The 14384-nt window shown below is 39.8% G+C and overlaps 1 protein-coding gene across 3 annotated transcripts in view; it reads left to right on the top strand.

Moving 5' to 3' along the window:
- PID1 (phosphotyrosine interaction domain containing 1) overlaps positions 1 to 14384 on the top strand; it is a 251565-nt gene that overhangs the window by 199259 nt on the left and 37922 nt on the right. Inside the window, exon 1 of one of the 3 annotated variants that reach the window (XM_065930413.1) lies at positions 13932 to 14052. The exons of the other annotated variants lie outside the window; for them this stretch is intronic. Coding sequence (XP_065786485.1) covers positions 14023 to 14052 — 30 coding nt within the window. The 5' untranslated portion in view covers positions 13932 to 14022. Of the gene's footprint in view, positions 1 to 13931; positions 14053 to 14384 lie in introns of those variants that run through there. 3 annotated transcript variants of the gene reach the window in all.

Here is a 14384-nt window from a genome sequence, read left to right on the forward strand (position 1 = left end):
AAAGAGCAAAATGGAAGAAGAAAACATCTTTTTAAAAAGAGGTGACTTGATTTCCTACTGGCACTAACCATCTCCTTTGAACTGCTAAGGAAAATAAAGCAATATTTTTCTTGGGCCATATCCTAGGAGAGAAATGAACTGCTCACTAGTGTGAATTATGCAGCTTTAATGCACTAGAGAAAAAACTGCTTTTCTCAAGTGACTTGAGAGTTAATGCCCGGTATTTCGTCTAATGTGTGATGCTATATTAGAGTTTGCCACAAAGCCCTGTTCTTGCTCTTTATTCTTGAGAGGTTTGCCATCTCTGCTCTGAGTTTGGTGAACTTTTTTTTTTTTTAATGATTATAAAACAAATATGGTGGTTAAGAGTAGATCACCTTAGCCTTGCTTCAGAGTCTGCGTCTTCACATTTGTTATTAATCAAGAGCATAATTATGTTTGCAACAAGAAAAATAAATCATTTATCATGGCAGGCTAGATGAGACAGTACCAACTCATATGGTTATAAACCTACCAGCTGAGTCAAATCATTATCGCCAGCTCAATCATTTTGGGTTAACCTGGAGGCAAAACGAAGAACTGTCAACACCATTACCAGTTAGAAAGAAAAGGTTTTGTTTTTTACCACTTATTGGCATGATGAACAGTGAAATATCCCATAGATGTGTGCCAAGAGAATATTTCCACTTTATATGCAATGACGGCCATGTGGGCATTGAATAAACAATAACAATAATAAAATAACACAGGAGGGGCCAGTTGCAGGACAAGAGCCTTCTTTGGCTTTCAGTTCTGACCTTGTGCCCTGTTAACCCCCAGATAGCCAAAGGCATGACCTGAGAAGCCAGATACCCTCATTGTGTGTAGATATTGTTTAGAGCTTGCCTGAAGCAACCACAGTAATAAACACTGGGTCAGTGTCAGCCAGCAGAATGTAAATATTTAAAGGATCCAGTGGGTTGTGAGCTGTTTTAAGAGCCTTCTGTTTATAATCATTCACTGAAGTCAATGTTTCCTATTTTACAGACGGCATGTAGTAGGGTATTGAACTTCACTGTCTGGCTAAGGGAGCACAAGGAATGTAAAATCTGGCTATCTTGAATTCCTTGGCTACTTCTTCAATATTCAGCCAACCTTTCACTCACATCTTTCTGCCAGGAGGGTTGCTCCCATGGCAGGTCCCATGTGGCGCTGGCTGTTTTGAGCTAATGCATATGACCTAGAGTGTTGCAATCTGAATTACCTCTGACTGCTTGCTTGGGTTTTTAAACAGTGATTGTACTTGAAATAAACATGTTAGCTCTTAACAGATAAAACTTTAGGTCCCAATAGCTTCCCCGGGTCTATTTCACTTTCACTGGACCAAGAGATCTTTTTATAATAGAATCATTTCTGACAATCCCCAAGGAATGAAAAAAAAAAAAAAAAAACCCACATATTTTGATTGCTTAACCAGAGAGCTGGTTCTGAATCAATTTTTTTTGCTAGTATCATGTTTTACACCTATTTTAAATGATAAACCTTTTTGTTCTCAGGTTAATTTTAATTGCCTCAAGTTTTTCACCTTCATACTAGTGTTTCTGTGAACAAATTGATTCAGCTTTCAGGCAGATGCTCTAGGACTCCCTTTCTTTACCTAATTTAACTTTTTTTTTTTTTTTTTTTTGCTGGTAGCCCTGGATCTCATTTTTCTTTATGTTGCATAGGCAATGATGAATTGCAGCATAACAGAGTTACCTACTATGACCAAGCATTCTTGGTCTGGGTATGGTGGTCACTTCATCATTGGGTCAAATGCATATTGAATGAATGAATGATTGATTGGATGGAGCCTATGTTATCAGAAAATAAGATGTCAAATTGGATCACAGAAGGAATGGGTTCTCTGAACAGCAGGGTGGAAATTGTACCTCTGGGGGCCACATTTCCTCATCGGTACTATTTCCAAATTTGCCATCATCAATGCTCTTCTGATTTTTTACTTCCTGTTCCATTGCTTTATGAAATTAGAATGAATTCTCTATTCAGATTCAGGAACTTCATGTACATCAATTAATGTGTTAATTGAATAGTAATTATTGGAAGGCCTATTAGTTTTCTGTGACTGCTGCAACAAATTACCACAGACTTTGGGGCTTAAAATAATAGCCATTTATTATCTCACAGACTGTCGATTAGAAATTCTGGTGAGCTTGACTGGGCTTTCTGGTTAGGGTCTATAAATCTAAAGTCAAGATATCAGCTGAGCTGCCCTCTCATCTGGAAGTCTTGACAGTTAACCCACTTCAAGGTTATTCAATCAAAATTCAATTCCTTGTGGTTGTAGGACTAAGGTCCTTGTTGCTTCGCTGGTTGTCAGCCATGGGTCACCGCCTGCTCCTAGAGGTTGCCTACATTCCTTCTCATTAAACCCCATTCCATCTTCAAACCAGCAGCAGGATTGGGATGCTCTTCATGCTTCAAATCTCTCTAACTTACCCTCTGCCACCCTGGAAGAAAATCCTGTGTTAAAGGACTCGCATGATTAGACCCACCTGGTTAATTTCCCTTTCTTAAGGTCAACTGATATGTGACATTAATGACATTGGCAAAATCCCATTTACCCTGTAAGGTAACGTAATCATTGGAGTAGCACCAGGGAGTAAAGTCAGAGAATTCATTTTAGAATTAGAATCCTGCTTAACCACAGTAGGTGAAGGGGAATAAATACCAGATTCACTGCAAAGAAGGGTGTGTTTTTCTTTTTAACTCACTGACAGGGGTGTGCATTCCTCTTCACAATATCGTTCATCCTTTTCAGCATCACAGTCTGCATTTCAGCCTCATCCTCTTTGCTTCCAGACTCTAAAAGATGCTCTGAATCCCTTATAGACATAAGCAGTTAATTATGTCATGGCAACATTTCAGGAACTCGTGGGTCCTGACTCTGGCAGCTCTAGACTTGGAAGTACAGTTTTGAGACGTAAGAAAGAATCCTGAGGTTTTGTGTGCATTTTCTGTGAGGTTGGGCTTATAATTTTGTGTTTTCCTCACTTGATTTGAGTACTGGTTGAGATGAAACAGTTTCTTTGAAAAACCAGCTGGAAGTACCAGACAAAGTGCTTCTTGATGCAGTTTCCTCCCACCAAACTCTCCTGGCTTTGAGAATTCTATGCTATTTTTCCTGAGCTATTTGGCAAGTTTTTATGCTTTTAACTACATGGCCCAGTAAATGCCATGTAGTAAATGTCATGCCCAGTAAAATACACCATCTTCTGCATACATCACACCTCTTGTTTGCCCAGTGTTTAACTGAGAGCAGCGTGAACTTCTTGCCTTCCCTTGCTGAAATGAACACCTTTCCCAGCAGAAACTAAGGTGGATTTATAAAGTGGAAAGTCTTATTTTGTAATTCAGGACAAGGAGGCTTAGGGGATCTCATATTGCACCTTCTCCTTGCTGCAGTGATTTCTTCCTGCTGCCTCAAATGGTTCTTAAAATATCATTTGCATCAGCATGCCATTCCTCTCCCAAGCTCTGCAGTGGCTCTCTGCTGGCTGCTAAACCAGCTCAGTACCTCCTGGATAAATTTATTTTTCTCTGTTTTCCAGATTAAAGCCTTTGCTCTACTTGAGTTCTATCTTAATATTTTCTCCCACGTACTACTTCTGAATCTAATATATACCTTAGTGCCATACATCTTACATTGCATTATAATTATGTTTTACATACTTTTTCTTTCCTGCAAGACTCGAAGCTTCTTAAACATAATAACCATGTGCAGGTATGCTAAGTCACTTCAGTCGTGTCCAACTTTAAGACTCTATGGACTGTAGCCTACCAGGCTCCTCTGTTCATGGGATACTGCAGGCATGAATACTGGAGTGGGTTGCCATGCCCTCCTCCAGGGGATCTTCCTGACCCAGGGATCTAACCTGAGTCTCAGGTCTCCCTGCATTGTCAGGTGAGTCCTTTACTACTAGCAACACCGGGGAAGCAGTAACCATATCTTACCCCTTTTATAACTTTGGGGTGTACATAGGTCTGCCACGTGGTAAGTACTCAGCAAACATTGGCTGAACTGGTTTGAATGTACTGTTGCTGTTGTTTACTTGCTCAGTCATTTGCAACTCTTTTGCAACCCTGTGGACCTTAAGCTGCCAGGCTCCTGTATCCATGGGATTTCCCAGGCGAGAATACTGGAGTAGGTTGCCATTTCCTTCTCCAGGAGATCTTCCTGACCCAGGGACCAGACCCAGGGATCAGACCCACATCTTCTGCATTGTTGAGGAATTCTTTATCACTGACCCACCAACTGATTCATAGTTTATTTCATAAACTTTATCTATTGAGTCCCCACCATGTTCCTGCATGGTGCTATTGACTGAAAGATACAAGATGAATAGAGGTGATGTCTGACCTTAAGAAGATTCTGGGTTCCTGGAGAAAGACATGGATTCCATAATTCTGTGACAAGAGTTCTAATCGAGGTATGCGTGATGTATGAGCGCAGAAGTCGAAGCATTTTATTCTGCTTGATGAGATAGGAGAAGGCTAGATAAGCATGGAGGAGGTGATATTTGAACGTGTCTTAGGATGAGAGGGCATCGCACCTTGAACCTTGGAGCTAGGACTGGGGATGGAGGAGCCATTTGGGGAGGAGAACACAGCAGGTGTGAAAGCATAAGGGAGTGTGTATTAGGGTGTGGTACCATCCATGTAATGTGCCTAATTTGTGAGAGCCACGGGTGAAAATAAGACTGTAAGGGTAAGTGGAGGATGGGTCAGAAAAAGCCTCAAATGCTTTGAACTTTGCCAGGTAGACAATGAGCACGATGAAAGGGTTTTTCAGGAAGTAACATGATGGGATTAGTATTTCACTTTCTTTATTCTTTCACATGAACCAGAAGAAGATGAGAATGTGCCAGAGACTTACTCCTGGCCAGACAGCCTGCCGGAGGCACCTGTGCTTCTTGGAGCCCGCACATAATGGGCTGGAGGTGGTGCAGACAGGAGAGCGCCGACTGCCTTGCCCTTCCCTGTTTGGGGGTCTGAACAGCCACCTGCATCTCAGCCCCCACACTCCTCCTAGCAGTAGCATCCTAGGCAAGCCTGCCACCGGGACCCATGCTGATGCTCCTTACCTGTCACCTTCCTCTTTGCTTCCTTGTGGCTTCAACCTCACTGCCCAGTCTTGAATATCTGATGCAATTTCTGCTTCAAAATCATCTTTTTTTCCCCCCAAAGTACATTTGGGGAAGCATAAATACTTGATAGATTTAATCACTTGGTCCAAGGCTCTATTCTTTCAACTTCTAGATTTATTGATTCTTAAAAGAACACAGAGAAAGATTTGTCTAATCTCATTTCTTTACATGCCACTGTTTTATCTCTTCAAATAGAACAACTTGAGTTGCTAGAAATCCAGTTCTTGAACATAAGGGAAGGATAGGAAACATTTAACACTCAACCTTCTTTCCCATAACTTGAGTGCCTTAGGCACTCAGTAAGTACCAGTGCTTGAGCGAGAACAAATTATAAAAGTCAAACGGAACTAGAGGAAATAAGACACTGAGTAGTAGAGTAACAAAAGGAAAAAGATTCAAAGGAAGTGGTTTCTTGAAACCTTTTAGCACTTCCTCATCTTTTGTTACTCAGAGGATATATTCTTGGTAAGTTGGAAAACAAGTTAATAGACTTTTTTAATTGAAAAGAAAACACTCTCAAATCCTTGAAAAGTCTTGTTATATAGGGCAAAATAAAAGCAATGAATAAATATTTTGAATAAAACAAGCCGTATGGCAATCATGGCAAATGAGAAATGTCCCAATGAGGCTTTTCTGGAACTAAAGCAATCTCAGGGCCAGTCCTGTTCCCCCTCACTTAATCTCAGGCTCAGCTTGGGTTTTGATATACAAATGTGCTTTGGTTTCTGTTTTATAGTAACTTAACTATAAAAACAGAAGGAGATCTTTTAAATAAACTCTTCTCGGTTATTTTCAATTTAGTTTCTCCCTCCCTTTCAATTTAGTAGTTTAAACTAGTGTTCCCACAGGTACTTGATATTGCAAACAGGTCTACCTGTTAAGTTCAACTTAACATTGCTTCTTTTCTTTAATCAATGTTATAAAAGCATTTTTATTCAAACTACACTTACCTCAGCATTTTCTCCAGTTTTCCTCCTTATCCTCTGTAAAGTGATGCTTTGTTCTTTGCAAAAAAGTTGGGGAACAAGAGTAAAAATTCCTTATGACCTGATACTAATACATTTAATAGAAACCAGCCAGTAAGAAGGATTTTCTTTTACTTCCTTGGAAAAAGTTGGGTTTGGTATTAATCCCTTTCCTATTATGCTACAGGATTGGGGACTATTTGATTGGATCTTTATTTTGCCTCTAGAGCAGAGTCTGCTCTAGTCTTAAGTGTATGTACCATTATCTATATAGCTTATATTGTCTCCTGTTCTAACCTTAGGTCTTCAAGGATAAGACTTAAGGTTCTTTGGGTAGCTGATTGCAGTCAGCATGGTGCTCTGGGTCCAGTAGGTTCTCAGGGATACTGCTTTGAGGAATTCACAGATGTATTTTCCTAGCGTTACATATGTAGATTTCTCAGTTACATGGGAGAAAGAAATAGCTTGAGGAAGAAAAGAGTTACAGTACATTTTGAGCATAGAGAGTTGGAGGGAACAGCAGATTAAACAGGGGCAAGCAAAGATCACACAGATCATTTGGCATCTGGGCTAGAGTTTAAGGGAAAGATATGCATGTATTAGAGATGTACCTTTGTGAGTTGACAACGTGAAAATCTTCGAAGTCATGAGGGGAGGAATTATTTAAGAGACAGTTTCAATGACAAAACATGGGAAAGAGATGAAGAAAAAGCAAAATTCAGCCACTGAGACCACCCAGAGGGGGAGGACTAGTAGGAAACAAAGGCAGAACAAGAGAAGTAAAGCAAGGATGGTGGCTTCTGTAAAAATAAGAACAAGAGAGAGTTATATGAGGCTCAGCAGAGCAGTCCAGGAGAGTTAATGGGAAAAAAGACTAAGGGCTTGGCCACGGGGAAGTTACTGAGGATTGAAGAAAAGAGCCAAAGGATTTTCAGACATAGAAGCCACTCCTGGGAGGATTAAGGAGAGACTGGGTGTTGAGGAAAGGGAACAGTTGTTCTGAAAATTTACTTAAGAGCTCCAGGAAGCTTGTTAAAAATATAGGTTCCTGGGCCTTACCCAAGGAAACTGATTCAGGAAGTCTGGCATGGGTTAATAGACCTGCATTTTAAGCTAAGCATTCCTCCTGATTCTGAATTTTAGGTGGTCTGCTGACCACTTTTTGAGAAATACTACTGCAGGAGCAACTAGTGTATGTTGATAATTTTTTTGGAAGTGAAACAGGGAAAGGAAGGCAAGAGACAAATCAGTGGGGAGAAGTAACAGGGAGGTGATACAGTTCCCACCTTAGGGGAAGTGATTCTGATTTACACTCAAAGAGGTACCAGTGGAGGAAGACAAGGAAGATACCAGGAAGGACAGGAGCATGTATGAGAGTAGCATCCTTAAGTTATATCCTGGGAAAAGAGGAAGAACTTAGGAGCTGAGTTGATTTTTAGTGAGTGTTGGGCATCTAGTTTGAGTGACAGGTGAATGAAGGAGAACATGAGAAAAGTGCGGCAAATGGTGACCTACTTCCCTGTGATTGTTGTCTTTATGACCTTTCTCTGTACATAGCAGACATTTATTCTTCTTCTTTGTACCTTTTGCACGACCATGTGGATATCTCGATTGCAGACATGATTCATGTCACTTTTTGTGTCGCATAGCATTTATGCTTCAAAATTCAAACATTTAAAATGAGGCTTTTTTGTAGAAAAGCATCCATCTATAAATCTATCAGTGTTTACTAATATATGATGGCATAACAGATGGGCCAGGCTTTTGTGAAAAACATGAGTAACTAAATATTATACTAGTATATTTTACTAGAATAATAATATGGATAAAATCTCCCAATGCATATATATTATATAATTACAAAATCTATGCTTTTAGCTACATGGAGAGAAAAAAAATTAAAATAACAAGTAATGGTTGAACTAGTTTTATTCCTGTCTTAGATTTCCTCTAGAGCAAGTTCAAACATCATAAAATTTTATTCTATATTTTGCCATCTATTATAGTCCATTGGGCTTCCCTGATAGCTCAGTTGGTAAAGAATCCACCTGCAATGCAGGAGACCCCAATTTGATTCCTTCACCGGGAAGATCCACTGGAGAAGGGATCAGCTACCCACTCCAGTATTCTTGGGCTTCCCTTGTGGCTCAACTGGTAAAGAATCTGCCTGCATTGCGTGTGATCTGGGTTCGATCCCTGGGTTGGGAATATCCCTTGGAGAAGGGAAAGGCTACCCACTTCAGTATTCTGACCTGGAGAATTCCATGGACTGTATAGATCATGGGGTTGCAAAGAGTTGGACACGACTGAGCGACTTTCACTTCACTTCATTTATAGGCTGCTGCTGCTAGGTCACTTCTTTCGTGTCCGACTTTGTGCAACCCCATAGACGGCAGCCCGTCAGGCTCCTCTCTCCCTGGGATTCTCCAGGCAAGAATACTGGAGTGGGTTGCCATTTCCTTCTCCAACGCATGCATACATGCTAAGTTGCTTCAGTAGTGTCTGACTCTATGCGACCCTTTGGATAGCAGCCCTCCAGGTTCCTCTGCCCACAGGATTCTCCAGGCAAGAATACTGGAGTGGGTTGCCATTTCTTTCTCCCACACTTATAGGCTATTATAAGTCATTTATAGTAAGTAGAGTTACTATTTTTTTCATAATTTATTTACATAGTTTATCATCAGAATTATATTCATAAAAACTATTTTTTATCCTGAACATATTCTAGACCAGTCTAATCAACTGGAAAAGTGAAGGTGTTAGTCGCTCAGTCATGTCTGGCTCAGTTATGTCCGGCTCTTTGCAACCCCATGGACTGTAACTGCCTCCTCAGTCCATGGACTTCTCCAGGCAAGAATACTGGAGTGGGTTGCCATTCCCTTCTACAGGGGATCTTTTGGACCCAAGGATCGAACCCAGATCTCCTGTATTACAGGCAGATTCTTTACCATCTGAGCTACCAGGGAAGTCCTAATCAAGTTACTTCTACCTTAAATAATTAAAAATAGGTAAATGCCATGTAACTCTAGGTACACTGGACTGAAGGGTCATGAGGAATCATGAGATTTTATTCAATGTTGAAAATTATCCTTATCTCCTAAATTCATTAGTTCTTTGCATTTTGCTTTTACTAGTAATACTGTATTAAAATATAGTGTGAAAAACTCCCATGTATGTTGATTTTTGCTTCTCATTCTCTCTCCCTTCCCTCCCTTCCTTGCTCCTGCTTTCCACTAGTTTCCAATTTTATGTCTATTTTACTGCTGCTGCTTCATTCTTCTTTCTCATCTAAGTAATATTTCTCCCTTGGAGTGTACTTTGCTCTGAGTTTTCAGAGATGGGTCTGTGTTCCAGAGAACCTGGAAGAGAGAGTAACTGTTGACAGAAAACAGCTATCTTAAACATCATTGACTCAACAACCTGTAGTACTTGCTGAAGCTTCTTGCACTGTTTTCCTAAATAGGTTTTACTATCAGATGTGCCATTTACAAGCCCTATAAGACCCAGATGTAGATCTTAGTTTTTCACTCTGTGAGCCCTAGATTTGTGCTTTAATGATGTCTGTTTTGGAGGAGCTTTAAGAACAATGTGTTGAATTTGCATGATGCAGAAAGAGAATGTAGCTGCATTATGGGGGAATACGTGCTCTCTTACAGTAGCATGGAAATTATATGGTTCATGTGGACTTACACATACTAATTTCTTTGGGTCATTTTGCAGTCCCTAAAATAATAAAATAAAGTTTGTTTTGATTAAAAAAAAAAAAAAAAAAAACCAACTTCTCTTCTTTCAGCTCTATTCCCAATAGCCAAAGCCTTTAAGAACCCAGATGTTCTGACTTCCTTCAAAATTGCCTTAAATAATAAAAGTTTATTCATTAACTCAGGACAATTTATACTAAGTTCAGTTTTGCTTACATCCAGCAGAAACTTGTTTGGGTCTGCAGCACTGTTTGTTGATTTATTTAAAAGGTGATTCCAGTTCTGTGATACCACATGCTGTCTAGACTGCCTATTGAATATTTACAAGTCAGGACAGAGCAAGTCATGTACCTACTGTAAAGGGATGGTGTTAAATTTACTAAAGACAGGAGAGTATTGATCTTGCAAGGAGACATGTTTGCTCCGAAGTCCATCAATAAATAGAGTGGGACAATGCATGAAAGAATGACCTAATTCTCTCATCTTTGGATAAAGCGTTGTTTTGCAGTAAGTTGTCTTTTAAGCTGACAATAATTATTTGGTCAAATGCCAGTTTGAGGATGGCATCAATTACTCAGCTTGTGAAGATAGCCCCATTTAAGTCTTACAGTTTAGTTTAAGCATCTTGCTGAATAGTTCTGTCCATACGACAGCACTGGCATGGTGAAGAGATCTTCAAAGCTTGGTTTCCAGTTTTGCAAGCACTCTGATACCTTTTAGAAACTCCTTATTTCCCCAGAGGATCTTTTTGCATCCTGTTGCCATGTTTCCCACCTGTTTAAACTACTGTCTCAGTGTTCATGGCTGTTCAAAGTCTACATCAAGTTTGTGAATATATTGGCTTGAAAAGAGAGAAGCAGAAAACATTTTTAAGGTGGCAACTTTAAAGCCACAGCTACAACCTGAGTGTCATCCTAGATTTAAGGTGTACATTTATAGCTTTATACAAAGTTAGTAGACACCTGGATATTAAAATTATAATAGTGCAACTTGTAAGATTAACTACCATTTCCAATTATGTATTATTTTATCCTGTTATTGTTTACAAAATTTTTTAAAGTACAGAAAGATGTTTGGTTTATAATGAAATAGTGAGCTATATTATTTGATTCCTTGACATTTCTAGTGTTAGATTGATAGACATATGTACCTTTGAAAAGGCAAATTCAGCTGTCAAGAGAAGATTGTAACTGTTATTTGCATTGGCTTGTATATCATCCCACGGGGCTTCAGAATTATAAAGAGTGATCTAACCATTTGAGAATATCAAATTAAAAATTTCAGTGTTATGGCTGTTAGAGAAATTAAATTGCTTTTGTAAGGGTGCTGTGGAAAATGTTTCCATTTATTGAGAAATGATGTTTAGAAATAAAACAGGGGCTTCCTATAATGGGCAGTTACTTATTCTTCAACAGTGAACTTTTGCCCCATAGATTTTAATCATTTCAAAAAGTGGGATGTGGTTATAAACTAAGAGATACTGTGGTTTTCTCGTCCTGTAGTTTTTCCTCAGTACCCTCTTTTTTTCTAGCTATGTGCTTTCCAAGTCAGAATTATAGATTCCTCCTGGGTGGTGTTAATTACATCTAATAAAACTTAGTGATAAGTAAAGTGAAAGGGAAAGTTGCTCAGTCGTGTCTGACTCTTTATGACCCCATGGACTGTAGCCTGCCAGACTCCTCTGTCCATGGAATTCTGCAGGCAATTCTACTGGAGTGGGTAGCCATTCCCTTCTCCAGGGGATCTTCCCAACCCGGGGACCAAACCCAGGTCTCCCGCATTGCAGGCAGATCCTTTACCAACTAAGCTATCAGGAAGGCAGACATGCTTATAAATCCATATGTGACAGGAAGGTGTTTAAAAACTGAAAGACAAACATCTCTGGTTATGTATATAGAAGCTGTTAAAGAATGATCAGTTGGACTCCATCTGTTCTCGGTTTTTCGCCATCTGTAAAATGGAATAATAATATCGTCTACCTCATAGGGTTGTTATTAAATGACTGAGGAAAGTAGATGCATTAGCAGAGTGTCTGGTAATTTGCACATGCTCAGAAAATATTAAATTATAACTACAATGAAAGCAACAAAAACAACAAGAACTGAACTTCAACAACGAAAAATATCCTCACTGCAGCCTGTGTGATACCGTCACTTCATTGTTATGTTGCTTCAAGAACTCTGAAGGGATAGAATGGACCTTGCAGGGAGGGATGGTGACTTCCCTGGCCAGCTTAGAGACAATCCATCTACAAGTCAATGGATAAAACTCCTCAGTTCAGACATACCTCTTTTCTGAGGTTGGTTTTTTTTTTCTTTTTTTTTTTTTTTAACATAGTGAAGATGCATGTAAATAATATAATTTTCTTCTGTTCATTAGTTTTAGTGCTATTTATTTGCTTTCCAAGAAATGAACCCAAGGCAATGAAATATTAAGCATCCACATTGACTTTCTTGATGGAACAGATGAGTCTAAAATAGATGTAGATTTCTGAAAATCACAGTGTATGCAGCATGGAGTAGGGTGCACAGTTCTCTTCATTGAACTGTGTATGGTTGTTCTGGAAGGTTTGTGTAGACCTGTAATGAAGAGTCTGACTACAGCTCTTGATGTGTGACTGCTGACAATTTTTCAGTCTTCCCTCACATCTGGGAAAGCTGATAAGAAAGCCCAGGTGCTCCCTCTTTTGGTGTAGACAGGAAACCACAGGCGGAAAGCTCACCCCCTTGCCCCCGCCCCTTGCCATTATGGAAACCTTCAGCCTGTTCCTTTCTTTGCCTTCTCAGGCTGTTGTTGGACCTGCTTTTGAAAGCTGCCCTACCCTCCCAGCGAGGCCGTTTCATACCGTCTTGGTTCTTGTGTAGCATCTTCAATCTCAGCATTCTCACCAGATCTGGGTGGAGGTTTACCCTCTTCCTGCAGAATGACCACAACAACATAAAAAAGTTTATTATCAGAGCTTCTTATCTGCACTGTATGTTATCTGTATGTTCTAAATACTCTCAGCAGGACTTTATTATTATTCTGTTATTTCCTTCTGCTTTATAGGGATTAGTAATCTCATTTAATCTTCACTGTAGTTATTTGATCCTTATTTTCCAGTTTTCGGTGACAAGACTGAGGCCCAGGATGATGAAATAACAATCCCAGGGTCGGATAATTAGTAAACAGCCAAATTAGGATCAGACAGTGCGGGTTCAGTACCACTATACTGCGTTGTCTTCCGTTTCAGATAAACCTAGTATGCCATTTTCATAAAGTACTTTATTGAGGAAGTTATCCTTGCATTTCCTCTTTTCAGCCCTCACATATTTTAAAAAGATGACAGCACACATCCAAAGCTCTATGCATATCGTGATCTTGAGGAAATCCTCATATCCTGAGGGCAGGACCCGGTTTAACTGGCTCTTTTCCTCCTGAGCAGACACAGGTCCTGTGCCTCGCAGGTGACCCACGAATGTTTCTTGAAGTGAAATATATGCTAGCATTTAGAAATGAGTACTTTCAGTCTTCTGGTTGTTTCTGTTTCCTCATGACTTCTCTTGTGAAATTATTGATTTGTGCTTATGGGTCAAATGTTCTCAGAAAAAAATTCAGTTTGAATAGTAGGATAGATTATTGAGAAAATTTCATACCTAAAGGAATATGTCATTTGCCTGATAAAGCAGTAATGACCCTTTCATGCTTGGTACTTCCGTGGAGACTTGTATTACAGGTAGCTGGAATGACACCTCTTTGTATATGCGGATAATTTCCCATCCAGGTTGTGAGTTCTGAGATTTCAAAGCCAACCTTTCCTTTAATTCTGTTACATGGACACTAACAGACCTCCACACATGGGCATTTCTCAGTAAATGTTGTTTTAATTGGTCAATAGCTATCAAACTATGTCTGAAATGCATAGATTTTACCTTAAGGAAATAGCCACCAGCTCACCCGTGGCTTAGCAGTAAAGAATCTGCCTGTCAATGCAGGAGCAGTGGGTTCTATCCCTGAACTGAGAAGATCCCCTGGAGAAAGGAAATGGCAACCCACTCCAGTATTCTTGCCTGGAAGATACCATGGACAGAGGAGCCTGGAAGGCTGCAGTCCATGGGGTCACAAAAGAGTCCGACAGAGCTGGGTGACTGGACCACAAACAACCAGATGTAATCCTGTTTCATTTACTGTATGCCTGTTGATTCCAGTCCTGATGGGAAGGTAGGACTATTTTCTCCATTCCCTAAAATTTCTTAGGTAGTAAATTCTAGAACTGTGACTCATTCCTGGTTATCAGCATCACGTCTATGGCCATACCCTCTGCTGTACCAGCCACGGCTCTGCCTTACAATTGAATGAGGAGATATTGGAACCCTAAGCTTGCTGTCCTCTGAAGGAAAGATTTTTTTCATATGCATTCAGCTTCATTTTATATAAACTTACCTGAAAATCCTTTGTTTTTGAAAAGATGAGATATGGGAGAAGATTATGTAATTTCTCTGCCTCACCCTACATCCCTCTCCCCCCATCATCTCATCTCAGTCCCTCTGGTT

This window comes from Muntiacus reevesi, chromosome 3, assembly GCF_963930625.1.
Source record: "Muntiacus reevesi chromosome 3, mMunRee1.1, whole genome shotgun sequence".
NCBI classification, from domain to species: domain Eukaryota; kingdom Metazoa; phylum Chordata; class Mammalia; order Artiodactyla; family Cervidae; genus Muntiacus; species Muntiacus reevesi.